The following is a 14,570-nucleotide window of genomic DNA, read 5'->3' as shown; positions in this document are numbered from 1 at the left end:
AAAGCTATCTACACAGTCAATGCAATCCCAATCAAAATTGCACCAGCATTCTTCACGAAGCTAGAACAAGCAATCCTAAAATTCATATGGAACCACAAAAGGCCCCAAATAGCCAAAGTAATTTTGAAGAAGAAGACCAAAGCAGAGGCATCACAATCCCAGACTTGAGCCTCTACTACAAAGCTGTCGTCATCAAGACAGCCTGGTATTGGCACAAAAATAGACACATAGACCAATGGAATAGAATAGAAACCCCAGAACTAGACCCACAGACGTATGGCCAACTAATCTTTGACAAAGCAGGAAAGAATATCCAATGGAAAAAAGACAGTCTCTTTAACAAATGGTGCTGGGAGAACTGGACAGCAACATGCAGAAGATTGAAACTAGACCACTTTCTCACACCATTCACAAAAATAAACTCAAAATGGATAAAGGACCTGAATGTGAGACAGGAAACCATCAAAACCCTAGAGGAGAAAGAGGAAAAGACCTCTCTGACCTCAGCCGTAGCAATTTCTTACTTGACACATCCCCAAAGGCAAGGGAATTAAAAGCAAAAATGAACTATTGGGACCTCATGAAGATAAAAACCTTCTGCACAGCAAAGGAAACAATCAACAAAACTAAAAGGCAACCAACGGAATGGGAAAAGATATTTGCAAATGACATATCAGACAAAGGGCTAGTATCCAAAATCTATAAAGAGCTCACCAAACTCCACACCCGAAAAACAAATAATCCAGTGAAGAAATGGGCAGAAAACATGAATAGACACTTCTCTAAAGAAGACATCCGGATGGCCAACAGGCACATGAAAAGATGCTCAACGTCGCTCCTCATCAGGGAAATACAAATCAAAACCACACTCGGGTGTCACCTCACGCCAGTCAGAGTGGCCAAAATGAACAAATCAGGAGACTATAGATGCTGGAGAGGATGTGGAGAAATGGGAACCCTCTTACACTGTTGGTGGGAATGCAAACTGGTGCAGCCACTCTGGAAAACAGTGTGGAGGTTCCTCAAAAAATTAAAAATAGACCTACCCTATGAACCAGCAGTAGCACTGCTAGGAATTTACCCAAGGGATACAGGAGTACTGATGCATAGGGGCACTTGCACCCAATGTTTATAGCAGCACTTTCAACAATAGCCAAATTATGGAAAGAGCCTAAATGTCCATCAACTGATGAATGGATAAAGAAATTGTGGTTTATGTACACAATGGAATACTACGTGGCAATGAGAAAGAATGAAATATGGCCCTTTGTAGCAACGTGGATGGAACTGGAGAGTGTGATGCTACTAAGTGAAATAAGCCATACAGAGAAAGACAGATACCATATGGTTTCACTCTTATGTGGATCCTGAGAAACTTAACAGAAACCCATGGGGAAGGGGAAGGAAAAAAAAAAAAAAGAGGTTAGAGTGGGCGAGAGCCAAAGCATAAGAGACTCTTAAAAACTGAGAGCAAGCTGAGGGTTGATGGGGGGTGGGAGGGAGAGGAGGGTAGGTGATGGGTATTGAAGAGGGCATCTTTTGGGATGAGCACTGGGTGTTGTATGAAAACCAATTTGACAATAAATTTCATATATTAAAAAAGAAAAAAGAAGACAACTCTTTATCAAGATAATAATACGTGAGGATCTATTTTACTCTAATTATGAATATCTGCAATGTTTTAATAAAGGGTGAGTAGATGTTTTTATTTTACGTGTGTATCATTCCCTGCTACATATATGGCAGATACCTTGCATACACATTAACAATCAAAATTACCTGGAACTGAATCTGCCCATTTTTTACCATTTAAATTGCTCATAAGCAACAGTATGACTAAAAATCTAATACAGAATTAGCAGTCTTTAAAATTACAACAAACTTACTATCAGGAACGATTTAGGAGGCACCCTGAAAACAGTGAAATGCACTGAAGGTGACAAAAGTCCCATCAGTTTGCAACTGAAGTTCCCTTGGAATCTACTCTCTACCAATGTCAGGTGTAACTTGTCATTCAACACCGATCACTCTGATGGCCCTAACGTTGAGTACCAGGGTAATAATGGTTTCCAAAGGATTCCTCATTCTTTTGACTCTATGTTTTATGTGACCCTGAAAGGGCAAATAACATTCAATATTCAACCTAATATCCTTTTGGGCAATGAATGCATTTTTAGTACCATGATTTGTATAATAGTCTTAAAAGCTCAGCTTTCTTTCACCAGACAAAAATAATTTTCTAGAACTTAATAAACCAGATTCTACATTTCAAGGAACAAATACTGGAGAACTGACCACAGAATCAAATGGTGATCATGAACAACATAGGACGTGACATAAGGGAAGTTCTCAAGAAAAAGAAAAGCCCTTCTAAAGTTGGTGGCATAGAGCTTAGAGAGCTTGAGAGAACAAGGTTAGAGTGACATTGCTCCCTCTTGAGGGGTTAAATAAGGAAACAACTGTAATAAAACTTTAATTTCTCATGACCCTCTTTCACTCTATAAATCTTTCAATCTATAAGGCTTCATGACAACAAAGAGGTGTCCATGTTGAGCAGAAATGGCAGCAGGGCAAGGTGAGGCTGACCAAGGCTGGGATTTTGATAGTTCCCTACAGCCCACTCATGACTTGCAGAAGATTCAGAACTTTATGCTCCATTTGGAGACAGGGACAAGACTAGAGGCTGAATGAGAAGGACAAAAAAAGTGAGGACCTCATAATAGGAAGGAGTATCAGGGACCAAGGACATAGAGAGATACCAAAGCCAGACGGTACGGGGACTTAGGGTTCACCACACAATTCAAGGCCCCTGTCCTCAATGTTATAGCTTTATCTGAGCATCTCCTGTACCCAGATCCAGGTGCCACCCAGGGAGAAGGGAAGAGGAAGAAGAAAAGAAGAGGCTCTAAAAAATTTAAGTCCTTACCCAAACGATTAAGCTTTGACCCAGACTGTGAAAATGGGATATAAACAGAATCTGCCCCTTTCCAAAGAAGTCACTCCATTGGACTAAGTTTAACAGAATGAATTAAAACCAGTTGTCTTCTCTAGGCAGGCTGGGGGCTCAAGAACAAAGTTGAGTTCAGTTATTGAAAAGAAATTTACCTCTTTGTTCTCAATAGTTTGTGACTGTCCAGCTTATGACCCATTACTCATTCATGAATACAATATAGTCCCTGCCCTCAAAGAGGTCACCACCAGTAATGGACACATGAGTAATAAGGGTATGGCATGTGGAAGCAGGGGTGTGCTTAAGGGAGTGTGGTGGCACAAAAAGGGAATGGTGGCGTCTCCTGAGATAGAGTGAGGAGGAGACAGTCGGGGAAATCTTCTCAGAGGATGTAACATTTACAATGACTTTAAAGGAACAAATGAGTTTACAGCAGGTGGACAAGAAAGGGAAGGGCATCTATCATCTATCATCTAAATACTGAGCTACTATTAGAACAAAGGGTGCCAGAATCCTAGGGCAGGGAGATGGGGAAGGAAGGTGGGGAGCAGAAATGACAGGTGTGCCCTGCTAAGGAGTATGGGCTTTATTACTATACACACATGTATTACAACACCATAATAGATCATTAGATAGGAATGGTAAGCTATGGCAAGTTTTAGGCAAGAGGTCTCTGTTCAGATTCGTATTCTACAAAGACCAGGGCAGCAGACTGGAGAGCAGACAGAATAGGAAGACATCAGAAACTGAACACCTGCTAGGAGGTGTTGAAGCAATCAAGAAAGGCAAGGTCAAAAAGCAAAAGTCATGAGGATGAAGATTCAGGGGCAGATACAGGAGGCTTTTAGGAGATAGAATCTGCTGTAATTTCTGACCAACTGGATGTAGAAAGTAAAGAAGAGAGCCTAGGGATCTTGTGAGACTAAGGAAAACAGCAATAAAGTTCTTTGATCCTCTAAAGCCAAAGCAGTAATAGGAGTACAAGGTACTATAACCCCTTCATCAGAGCCTCCCCTCAGCCTGGCCCCTGTCTCAGGGAGGCACATGCTGTGTTGAATTGCAAGTGCACTATTAAAATTCTACTGAGAGAAAATTTAAATTAAATGCTGGGTGATGATCCAAGCTAACTCAACCCTGGAATTTTTCCCTGAAACCTCATTTTAGTATCTCCTGCCCTACTTTAACAGTGGCCACTTTTGCAACAGAAGCCTATTCAGTGATATTTTATAAAGGTAGCCAACTTACAAACTTTCTTCATAGCTCTAGAACCTGTGAAGAGATTAAGAGCAGCCATTTTGTCAGCAGGATCAAAACTGAGCTGTGGATTTAAAAACAACAAAAGGATCTTACTGGGTAGGTGCCTTTTGTTCACTAAATGTCAGAGTTTAAGAGCTGTGTGACTTCCTGTGCTTCACAAAAACATACAATTAAACTGTTCAGGGCCCCTTAAGAGGAAGCTGTCCTGTGAAATTGAAAAGCTCCCCAGCAAAGTTTTAAAGGGCAACCTGTGGGTTACAGAAAAAGGACTGTGGGTACCTGGTACAAAAAAGGAAAGCAGGTACACACTGACAATTGTCCTACCAGTACAAATGTTCAGTGAAATGAATATTTTAAAAGCATGACAAGGAATTACATTTACCTGCATTAAATAATCCCCTTAGAACTGTAAGAAGGCAACCGTGCCTCCCGCCCCACCCCTGAATGTTGGCACCTGCAGCCCTTCATTCCCACCCACTCTGCCAGCCATCAGATTCAAACACAGAGGTGTGTCACCATCCCTGCTTTCCTCCCTATGCCCTCAGCATTCAGGAAATGTGGCAGCTGGATGCATCTAGAATTTAATGAGCATTTTGCTGCAAACCAAGAAAAATAGAAAAATCATTTATGTACCACATCTATTTTCCAAAACACCGTTGAATATTGATTCAATCACAGTATGTGCACTTGCTAAGATGGCCATAATTTCAAGCAATAAAATGTTCCTTGCTCAATAAGCCATCACCTTTCCTCCATGTTATTAAAGAATGGCCCATGCAGTACAATCAACAGGCCTCTATTCTAGTCAAAGCTCCAACTTGCAAAGCTCCAACTAGATTCTGCACTGGCATGTTGATTTGACCTAGTCAGATTGCAGAATTCAGAGGAATTTCTCTTTGGTGCCCTTTTGTTCAGTGGATTTTATCTTTCAGGTGTGTTAGGCTCTACAGAGGGCATAAAGCAAAAGATAAGAATTGTCAAAACTACTGAATAAGATGCCTCAGGAAGCACCCTGTTGGACACCGTCCATCTCTCAGTAAGTCCAGAACAACATACTTTTCCTCCACACTGTTGGGGCAGATTGTGTTTATTTTGCTGACACCAGCTGAAGCCAATGGCTTGCACCAAGAAGAATGAACACTGTGTCACTTGCAACTCTAGAGTTCCAGTCACAGTGGAGAGATGCTCCCACTCTGAGAGGCAGGTGGGCCGCAAGACTCCCTACTTCCATCTTGTCTCTCTCCAGGGTGGACAGGGTCACTGTCACACTTCAAACTCTCCCTTGCTTTCTCTGAGCACAGACAGTACATGTACATAGGATGCAAATTCCTCTCCACTCCCAGGGTTCCTAAAGCTTCCTTCTGACGCCCAGCACTCCAGTGACTCTCATTCTAGAACTCCACCAGAGGCTGCTGTCTGAAGCAGTGCTTGCTAACCATCTCTGGTCAACCCAAAGTACCAGTCTTAGGTTCCAACCCATCAGAGCCCTGTTGCAACCCTGGTTCGTTCACATGATAAACTTGATTCATGCCACAATATCAGTGGGTGAGAACGGCTTTAAAGTATAACACTTGCAATGAAATTCAGGCCTATCCAGGACTTTCTAGGGCCTTAAATAGAAGCAAAAACTGGACACAGGTGTCTCCCTCCCCACCCCCACTCCAACCTGGCTTAGTTATTGAACTTATACACAAATCTCCGATGAAATAAAACAATTTTTTAAAAAGCTAATTATTTTATCCAGTTTTATAAATATTTTACTTTACAGCCTCATTTATGTGCACTAAACTCCAAACCATTTCTTTTAAGTTTAACACATGATTCATATTGAAATTAACAGTTTCTATCTGCTGAACATTTTATGCTAAAAGGGAAAAAGAGAAAATATAGTTTATGCCTTAGCACATACTAGGTATTTTTTCTGAATACCATGCTTTTCTTTCTTTCTTTTTTTTTTTTAATTATTTTTTTTTAACGTTTATTCACTTTTGAGAGAGAGAGACAGAGGGTGAGCAGGGGAGGTTACAGAGAGAGACACACAGAATCTGAAGCAGACTCCAGGCTCTGAGCTGTCAGCACAGAGCCCGACGTGGGGCTTGAACCCATGAACTGCAGATTCATGACCTGAGCCCAATCAGATGCTTAACCAGCTGAGCCACCCAGGCGCCCCGACCATATTTTTCTTAAAGGTCTAAATTCTTATTATATTTCATTTAGGTGAGAGATAATAGGAGTTACGGAGTTTTAAATTTTAATATTCATTTCGATGAAAACTTATTCACAAATTTTCCAAAATGTTATTATGTGTGTTTTCTCTCCACACCTAATATAATAGGTGTCTGTCATGAAAGAGACCTTTGGTTTACTTTCTGCTAACATAGTAATGAATTTCAGCAATGACATTTTTATTTGCTTTTGTTTTCAGAGTTGTGATGATTTAAGGGGGCTATTAATAACATTTTTCTGTCCTCTCGAATTGCTCTATAGAGTAGCTTCTCACTGGTCCTTTCATCTCATTCAGCAAGGAAAGAGCAAAAGTAACATAAATTTAATCTCAATATACATAATAAGAACAATATTAAACAGATCATAAGTTTATTGTGTGAGTCTCCTAAAGCTTGCCTTGAAAAACTGCAGATAAAGCAAAATAATGAGGGTGCTATGTAGATCATCATGGTCTTCCTGCTGTGTGTGTGTGTGTGTGTGTCCAGAAACTGTTTTGCTCCCAGCCAGAGAAGCCAAGTCTATGTTCCCAGGACTGGCAGTGCCACAGGCAGCAGCAACACATGACGGGAGACAAGTTCTCAAGTGTGGTTCTCCCTCCAGTTCTGCCATGTCACTCCTTCCTGGGCCTCTGCTCTTCAACTGAATACCAGGGGACTGACCTAAAGAAAGGTCAAGGCCAGTTCTAGAAGCCTAGGAGTCCCTTTTTCTATAAGCATATTATAGGCACTGGACACACCTAACCACCCAGCAGCCTGACACAGATGGCCCATTCAGGGACAAAAAAGACTAAGGATATCTGGTTCCCCATACTACCAACTTTGGCATGGGCCAAAACAACTTGCAAAAAGCATAAATGTCAGCATATTGTATTGCTGATGTATGAATAATTCAGTATCACGGGGCAACTTCATTACCTGTCTGTGGTCACCCTGAAAAAGCAAGCACCTGTCAGGGGAGCATTTGCATGAGGCTTAGTTCATAGTTCTGGGCTCCTTCTCGTCTTTCAAGGCCATGCCCAGCCCTTTCTGGCTGCCGTGGCCATGCCTGAGGGGCTGATGTTCAATATCCTCATCAGGAAGAGCATTTATTCTCCAGGTGGCCACAGGCCTGAAAAGCCTACCTGCCTGCCTGGTCACATCAAGGGGCGGCCTCTTTTAAAGTCCTGGAAAATTCCTGGAAATTCCAGTTCTCCATGTCTGAACATACAGCCTTTTTCAGTCAGGGGGTGAAAATGAACTGAAACTAAGATTTCTTGGTCACTGTACTTCCATTATTAAATTGCAATGAGATTTAAGACATGGAGATCCTAGAGAGCTGAAGAAGAATATAATCAGACACCCTAGAAACAATACTTTCCATGTTCTAAGAAAAACGGCATTTTAAAAATTAATGTTGGGGCGCCTGGGTGGCTCAGTTGGTTAAGCGGCCAACTTCGGCTCAGGTCATGATTTCGTGGTCCGTGAGTTCGAGCCCCGTGTCGGGCTCTGTGCTGACAGCTCAGAGCCTGGAGCCTGTTTCAGATTCTGTGTCTCCCTCTCTCTGACCCTCCCCCGTTCATGCTCTGTCTCTCTCTGTCTCAAAAATAAACGTTAAAAAAAAATTTAAAAAAAAATTAACGTTATTCTAGAGCTCACTGTCCGGATAAAATATGTTTTCAGGGAAGGGGTAGGGAATAATAAAATCCAAAAGATGATACTATGAGAACGTGATATATGACAACCAGCCAACTAAATAGACAAAGATGATCTTTGAAAACCAAAGCCACTTACATAGTCATATTCTGAGGAAGGCAATTGATACGACAGAAATGTACAAAGTGGTGTCCCTGCAGATTACCCCATTTGAATATAACAAATGAATTCTCCATACACAGTTGCCATGGCAGCCAGTATATATTGTTCTATGCCCAGGCCCTCTCACAGCCAGGCAAAAGATTCGGACAAGAGGGTAGATGATGAATTGAGGCCTGACCTCTTCTTGCTTGGTGCTTCTCTCTTAAGCTTTCACATGTGTGCACGTGCTCCTGGACTGCATATGGGAGCTCAGGCACGGGGCATCTGCTGGTTCAGAGGGGCAGAATCCAGAACAAATCAGGCTGGGCCTAGTGAGCATGAGGCGACAGACCTGTCTTAATTTACTAACTTTATATATTATCATTATTACACCTTAGCTATTTTAGTCTCATGAGGAATGGAATGGTAGGTAATTGACTCTTTTACACCCAGATACAACACATTCATTACCATTAATAAGGAAGAAAAAAGGCAGGATCACAGTGGATACAGTGGTACTCCTTTCAGATTTCTTCTTCAGAGGGAATGCTGCCAGGAACACTGGCTACTCCCAGTTCCCAACAGCACCACTCACTAGGAATTTCCCCTGGCTCCAGGGAACTGCTTCCCCTAAGGTCACACCCCCTTCAGGGTGGCACACAGCTGTGACTGGCTGATGCAGAGGTACAACCCAGGACAGCTCTACAAAAGCATCCACGCTCTCTAACTCCTAGAGGATGGGCAGAGACCTCTGTTGCAACTGCACTGCTATTCCAGGTCTCCCTCACCCAGTCTTGCTCTCCTCACTTCCTTCCAGATCTAGCTCCTGCAAGAACTCTCCAGTAAACCTGCCACACATGATGCTCAGTCTGTTTTGAGGGAACCTGACCTAAGATGAAGATTAATGAATATGAAAGGACTAATCCCAACTTGATGAGTCCAATAAACCTTGGGTTAGCAATTTTTGAAAATGAGTTGCAATCAATTGGAACGTGTTTTCTACGAAATGTTCCCAGTTTAAGGAAGAAAATAACCTTTTCTAGCTGCACTCCTATATTCACTCGGTAGGAGAAGAAAAGATTGTTAACATGAAGCAGAGAAACGTGAACATTTTCAGCACACAGCCTACCTATAAGAACTCCGGAGGAGAACGCCACATCTGGTAAGGTACTTATGACACACAGGAGGGACCAACTCCTCACATGTGTATCTTACACTATTTAAGCAACATTGCATCTGCTTGTCCCTGGTGCTCTGTTTAAATGGATGGTTACCCAACGGGGGCCTCTTACCTCCAGGACCAGCCACAGCTGTCCTCCCACACAGTGATCCGGTTTGTAAAACATCCCATAAAACTTTACAACATTGGGATGATTAGGAAGAAACTGCAAAATGTTGTATTCTGCCTCAATCTCTTCATCCATATCCTGCACAGGGTAAAAAATACATGCCAGATTAAGTCTAATGTGTCAGGGTGGGTACAGGCATGATATCACTTAATAAAGCATATTGTATATTTTTAATGTCATCATTATTGTATCTCGAAAATACTTAACAATGGACATTTAGATCCCAATTAAAACATTCTAATTATTACAACAATAAAATGTCTTTATTATATCTTTTCTTCTTCAATAATACTACTATAAATATCTATTTTTATTTTTAAACGTCTGAATTTTCAAAGCAGTTAAGGAGAAGTAGCTGGAAGGGACCCAACCCAGGATAGAACACCTATAACCTCACTGTGCAAGACAGCTTCCAGCATTATAACCTCGGTGTTCAGTGCTCTGGAAGAAGATGCCAGGCTAAGATGAATGAATACCACAAATCTAGATCTTTGTAGCTTACAAGGAGACTAGCCTCTGTAGAAAGGAGTGAAATACATTACTCTTTCCAAGAAAATAACTACTGATGAACTCAGAGGGTCAAAACTAAAACAACAGTAAAATGGACAAGAAACAGAAATTCAAGGAGATTTTTAACTCCAAATGGAGTCCCTTCATGCAGATGAGCTGACAAATCATGACTCATTCTGAGATTTCATGCCAGGTTTCATGAAAATCATCCCTAGAACCAGGAAAAGAAGCTGAATGCTCAATGTGCATAAAACACTATATTGTGGTTGCAATTTACTACCATTACTTACACTGATTGGATCCAAAATTTTTACTGCAGCCAGGCTCCCATCTCTCTTGTTAGTTACCTTGTAGACCTTGCCATAGGTGCCTTTACCTATGGTCTCTATAATTTCCCAGGTATCGGTGGGATCTGGAAGCGATTCAAGTCCAAGCATCGTGGGGTTGTAATGAAACAATCCATACAGATGTTTCCTGATGGCGAGAAAAAAAGTTATGTGCTGTTGCACTTCTTAACTAGCAATCTTAAGGTATTTTTTTCTTTTTTATTTTCCCCTTTTATTTTAAGTAGATTTTTTTTTTTAAAAAAAACAAAGGGTATTTGAAGTTTTCTTAAGTAATGGTGGTAGAAAGTGGAGGAGTGGGCAACATGATTCTAAAAGAGGAGATTCTATAAGCACTACAGGAAGAAGCAAGAGGGCCAAAGAGGACAACTGGTCATGACTGGACAGTTCTCATTTTAGGCTACCTCTAGGGGAAGTGTCTGAAAGCTAAAGGACTAAGATCTTTGTGCTCAGGTTCTATAACTATGACCAGACCTCGTTGTTGATGGTCACTGGACACCAGTCTCCAACCTCCATGTGCAAAGTGTAGGCTGCTAGGAAGGAGGATCTGGTGCCCCTACCAGGCATCAGTCAAAGTCCAGCATTGCTGCCCAGGTCTTGGGTCCTGCAAGGATTAGCCAAGCTCAGACTCCACCCATACAGCAATAGCCCTGTGTGGGAATCACACTGAGTAGTTAACCAGGAGCTGCAAACTCACTTTGCCTATTTAGCCTATTTAGGCTAAGAACACAGCACTATGGAGTTAAGTACCAACAGCTTGACAGGCAAATAAAGTCCCCAAGGCTGATCCTCTTTAAGTTCGGTTGCTCCTTAATGAAGGGTCCCAAACCTGTCTGCTTCTAATCCCAGCAGAGGGGCCAGACTCCAACAGCAAAAGTCATGACATCCAATCCCCACACAGGGGCCTGGTAGCTACCCAGGCTGAGCACTTCTGCCTCATCTTGGGCATTCCAATCTGCACTTCTAATTCTAATCATTTTCGATACTGCATCCTCTCACAGTGCAGCTTTCTGACCTGCCACAAGAATCCAGTTTTTATCCCTAACCTTTCTGATGGGGGCATTTCAAAGATACTGAAAACCATTACCAAAACAAAATAAAATCCCAGTGACTGTGGGGTTGATGCTGGAAAGAAACTGTCTTTCCAGAGTTCACCTGGCAGGCACACCATGCTTCAAAGGAGCCTACAATCAGTACCTCAAGAGCCCAGGCAATATTTACCCTGGGCTGAGGCACTGACCCCAAAAGACTGGCTGGTCAAATAACTCCTGCCTTTCATCGGTTAGTTTCAAGTTTTGAATAAACTCCAGCCTTTCCTCCTGCCCAGTGTTTAACAAAATCAATCTTTCTCACCACATGCTTCACTATTTTTGCCATCTGTACATTACCTATGCTATTATTTACTAAATATGTTTAAATTACTTGCTTTTTCATATTAGTAAATATATTTTAAAGGCACTTTTATCTCTACCCTAAATGCAAAACCAGTATCATCTGCCATATATTGAAACTAACCACAAAACGATAATTATGCTAGAAATAATAAAGAGCTATTCAAAAGTTCAGCCAGATTCTGCTACCCCATGCTCTTTCTTTCTAAAAAAGGGAGATAGCTCATCAAATGCTGGAAAGGAATTAAAGACAAGCACAAGGTTCTCCTTTAACGTCATCAGAAGACCTGAAAAGAATTAGCAAGAAAATAACTATGTCACCGTGTGTTTCAGTGCTTCTTATTGTGAGATCCCTAAAACCTCTCAACACCTTGAGAACTGTTCCAGGCCTGGCCTCTACAACAGCAAAACGTTGGACTAGCCAGGGTTACTGGTCAAGGCCAGACAGGTTTGGGAGAGTTGTGAGGAGGGGAGAGATGTGTTTCCCAGAGAGAAGAATCTGGCCCATCAGCCTAGATGGAATTGCTTTACACTTGCCAGGGTAGTCCCCGTTCCCCCGCCAGCAGGGACACTCACACCTAGGCTCGGTGTCCTGACAGAGTAGTGCTCAAGTCAAACTGTCTGCATGATCCTGGCCCTTCCTTCCCTGACCAGCCCTGAGATGTGAACTGGCTACTCATGTCTCTGCGCCTCGGTTTCTTCATTGGCATCATGGGGCTGCTGTGACTGGTGATACAACATCTTCACAGAGTTGCAAGAAGGATTGCAAGATGACAGCAGAGTCGGGGCACCTGGGTGGCTCAGTTGGTTGGGCGTCCAACTTCAGCTCAGGTCATGATCTCGTGGCTTGTGAGTTTGGGCCCTGCATCGGGCTCTGTGCTGACAGCTTAGAGCCTGGAGCCTGTTTTGGATTCTGTGTCTCCCTCTCTCTCTGACCCTCCCCCACTCACACTCTGTCTCTCTCTCAAAAATGAATAAACATTAAAAAAAAATTAAAAAAAAAAAAGATGATAGCAGAGTCAAGTGAGCATAATGGGAGCCCAAAGAGGGCATCTGGCATCATAAAAGCAGAGCACCTAGTTCTGGTTCAGAATAGGCAAGGCTCAACAGTTTCCTCTTTTACTTCACTTTTAGCCATGAACTAACGAGAACCAAATTAGTTTTACTCCAATCAGTTAACAGTTTCAGAAAAATGGCTGGAATTTGGTGTGTGCAAAAGAAATTAAATCACAGAATGTGGCAGTGGGAGAGGACCCTGAAGGCCATTGAATCAAGTGGTTTTCTAATGATTTTTGGCCACAAACCCTTTTGTTAAATTCAAACACTTAGAATGCTGGTGTTTAAGCAGAAAGAAATAGCCCAGGTCTGGCTGAGGCAGGCTGGGGAACCCTGTGCCCCGTATGGGAGACATGGAGGGTGACTAACCATCCTGGTTCACCTAGGACTGCCTCAGCTTCAGCACTAAAAATCTTGTGTCCTGGGAAACCTCTCACAACTAGGCACACTGAGATAGCCTGTACCCTAGTCTCTGAGGCCTCCTCAGAGCATTATCAGAAAGTCATTGTTTAAGCACCCCCACCCCATCCTCCCTTCCCCTCTGGTATGTGCTAAATTGTATTCCCCCAAATTCATACGTTGAAGTCCGAACCTCCAGTACCTCCAGACATGACTATATTCGGAGACGGAGCCTTTACAGAGGTAATTAGGGGAACATGAGGTCATATGCAGAGCCCTAATCCAATATGACCAGTATCCTTGTAAGAGATTAGGACACACACATACACAGAGAGAAGACCATGTGAGGACACAGGGAAGGTGGGTCATGTACAAGCCAAGGAGAGAGACCTCAGAAAGAGTCAACCCTGCCAGTACCTCGATCTCAGACTTCCAGACTCCAGGACTGGGAGGAAATACATTTCTGTTGTTTAAGCCACCCACTCTGGGGAACTATGTTATGGCAGCCTTAGCAAACCAATACACTTTTGTTTTGCAGATGAAGAAAATAAAACCCAGATTGGTGTCACGACTGCTTACTAGCAACGTAGGAATGGCAACGTGGGCCTCCCTACGCCTGATCCTGTGATCTTTGTTCCACAGAATAGAAGAAAGGGAGTCAGCTAATTAACAATGATCCTGTCTGACCAACTGCACCAAATATTCAAAAGTTCTGTGGTGGAAATACTCCCAATCGTATGGAAGCCAAATGCCCACAGACCTAACAGACGGCAACCTGCACTCCTTGCCCCCCACCCCCTAGAACAAAAACAACTCACATGGAGAGACTCATCTACAGTTAGCAGCAATGACGAGTGAGTTGAGGAAGACCAGGTTCCACTGCCATGCCCACCATGTCTATCTGGGCATCCACAGACAAGGTTAAATAAAAGTGCAACAGAATAAGGTTGCCAGTCCTTCTCTCTTTAAAATCAATACCCAACTCTATCAACTCTCTGACAATTGATTAAACAGTCAGCCCAAACAGTGGCTGTTTATACAGCTCCATAAACGTGGTTAATAATCTGCTCTGGGGAGGCAGCTGGAATAGCCCTTCTGAGAACCAAAAAGCTGCTCCTGGTCAGAATGTTAACCCTGAGGGGACACTGCACTTCTGCCAATGTCTGTTTGGGGCATGACAGAGCTGGACCTCATGGAAATAGTCAGGACTGACGGAAAAAGAGCCAGGAGTGAGGGGATGAACCTGAGACCTCAGGACTCTGCAGAACCTCCGAAGTCCCCACGGAGGCACCTGGGCCTCCCACAATCCCTGGAAT

The 14,570-nt window shown here is 42.7% G+C and overlaps 1 protein-coding gene across 1 annotated transcript in view; it reads right to left on the bottom strand.

Moving 5' to 3' along the window:
* Positions 1–14,570, bottom strand: part of LOC122240946 (myosin-IIIb-like) — a 52,049-nt gene that overhangs the window by 24,257 nt on the left and 13,222 nt on the right. Inside the window, exons 2-3 of the mRNA XM_042994662.1 lie at positions 10,355–10,538; positions 9,498–9,632 (exon numbers count right to left, since the gene is read on the bottom strand). Coding sequence (XP_042850596.1) covers positions 9,498–9,632; positions 10,355–10,501 — 282 coding nt within the window. The 5' untranslated portion in view covers positions 10,502–10,538. The remainder of the gene's footprint in view (positions 1–9,497; positions 9,633–10,354; positions 10,539–14,570) is intronic.

The sequence above is a fragment of the Panthera tigris genome, chromosome C1, assembly GCF_018350195.1.
Source record: "Panthera tigris isolate Pti1 chromosome C1, P.tigris_Pti1_mat1.1, whole genome shotgun sequence".
NCBI classification, from domain to species: Eukaryota; Metazoa; Chordata; class Mammalia; order Carnivora; family Felidae; genus Panthera; species Panthera tigris.
Note: the sequence above shows the minus strand (reverse complement) of the source record. Positions and strands in the feature narration are given on the sequence as shown.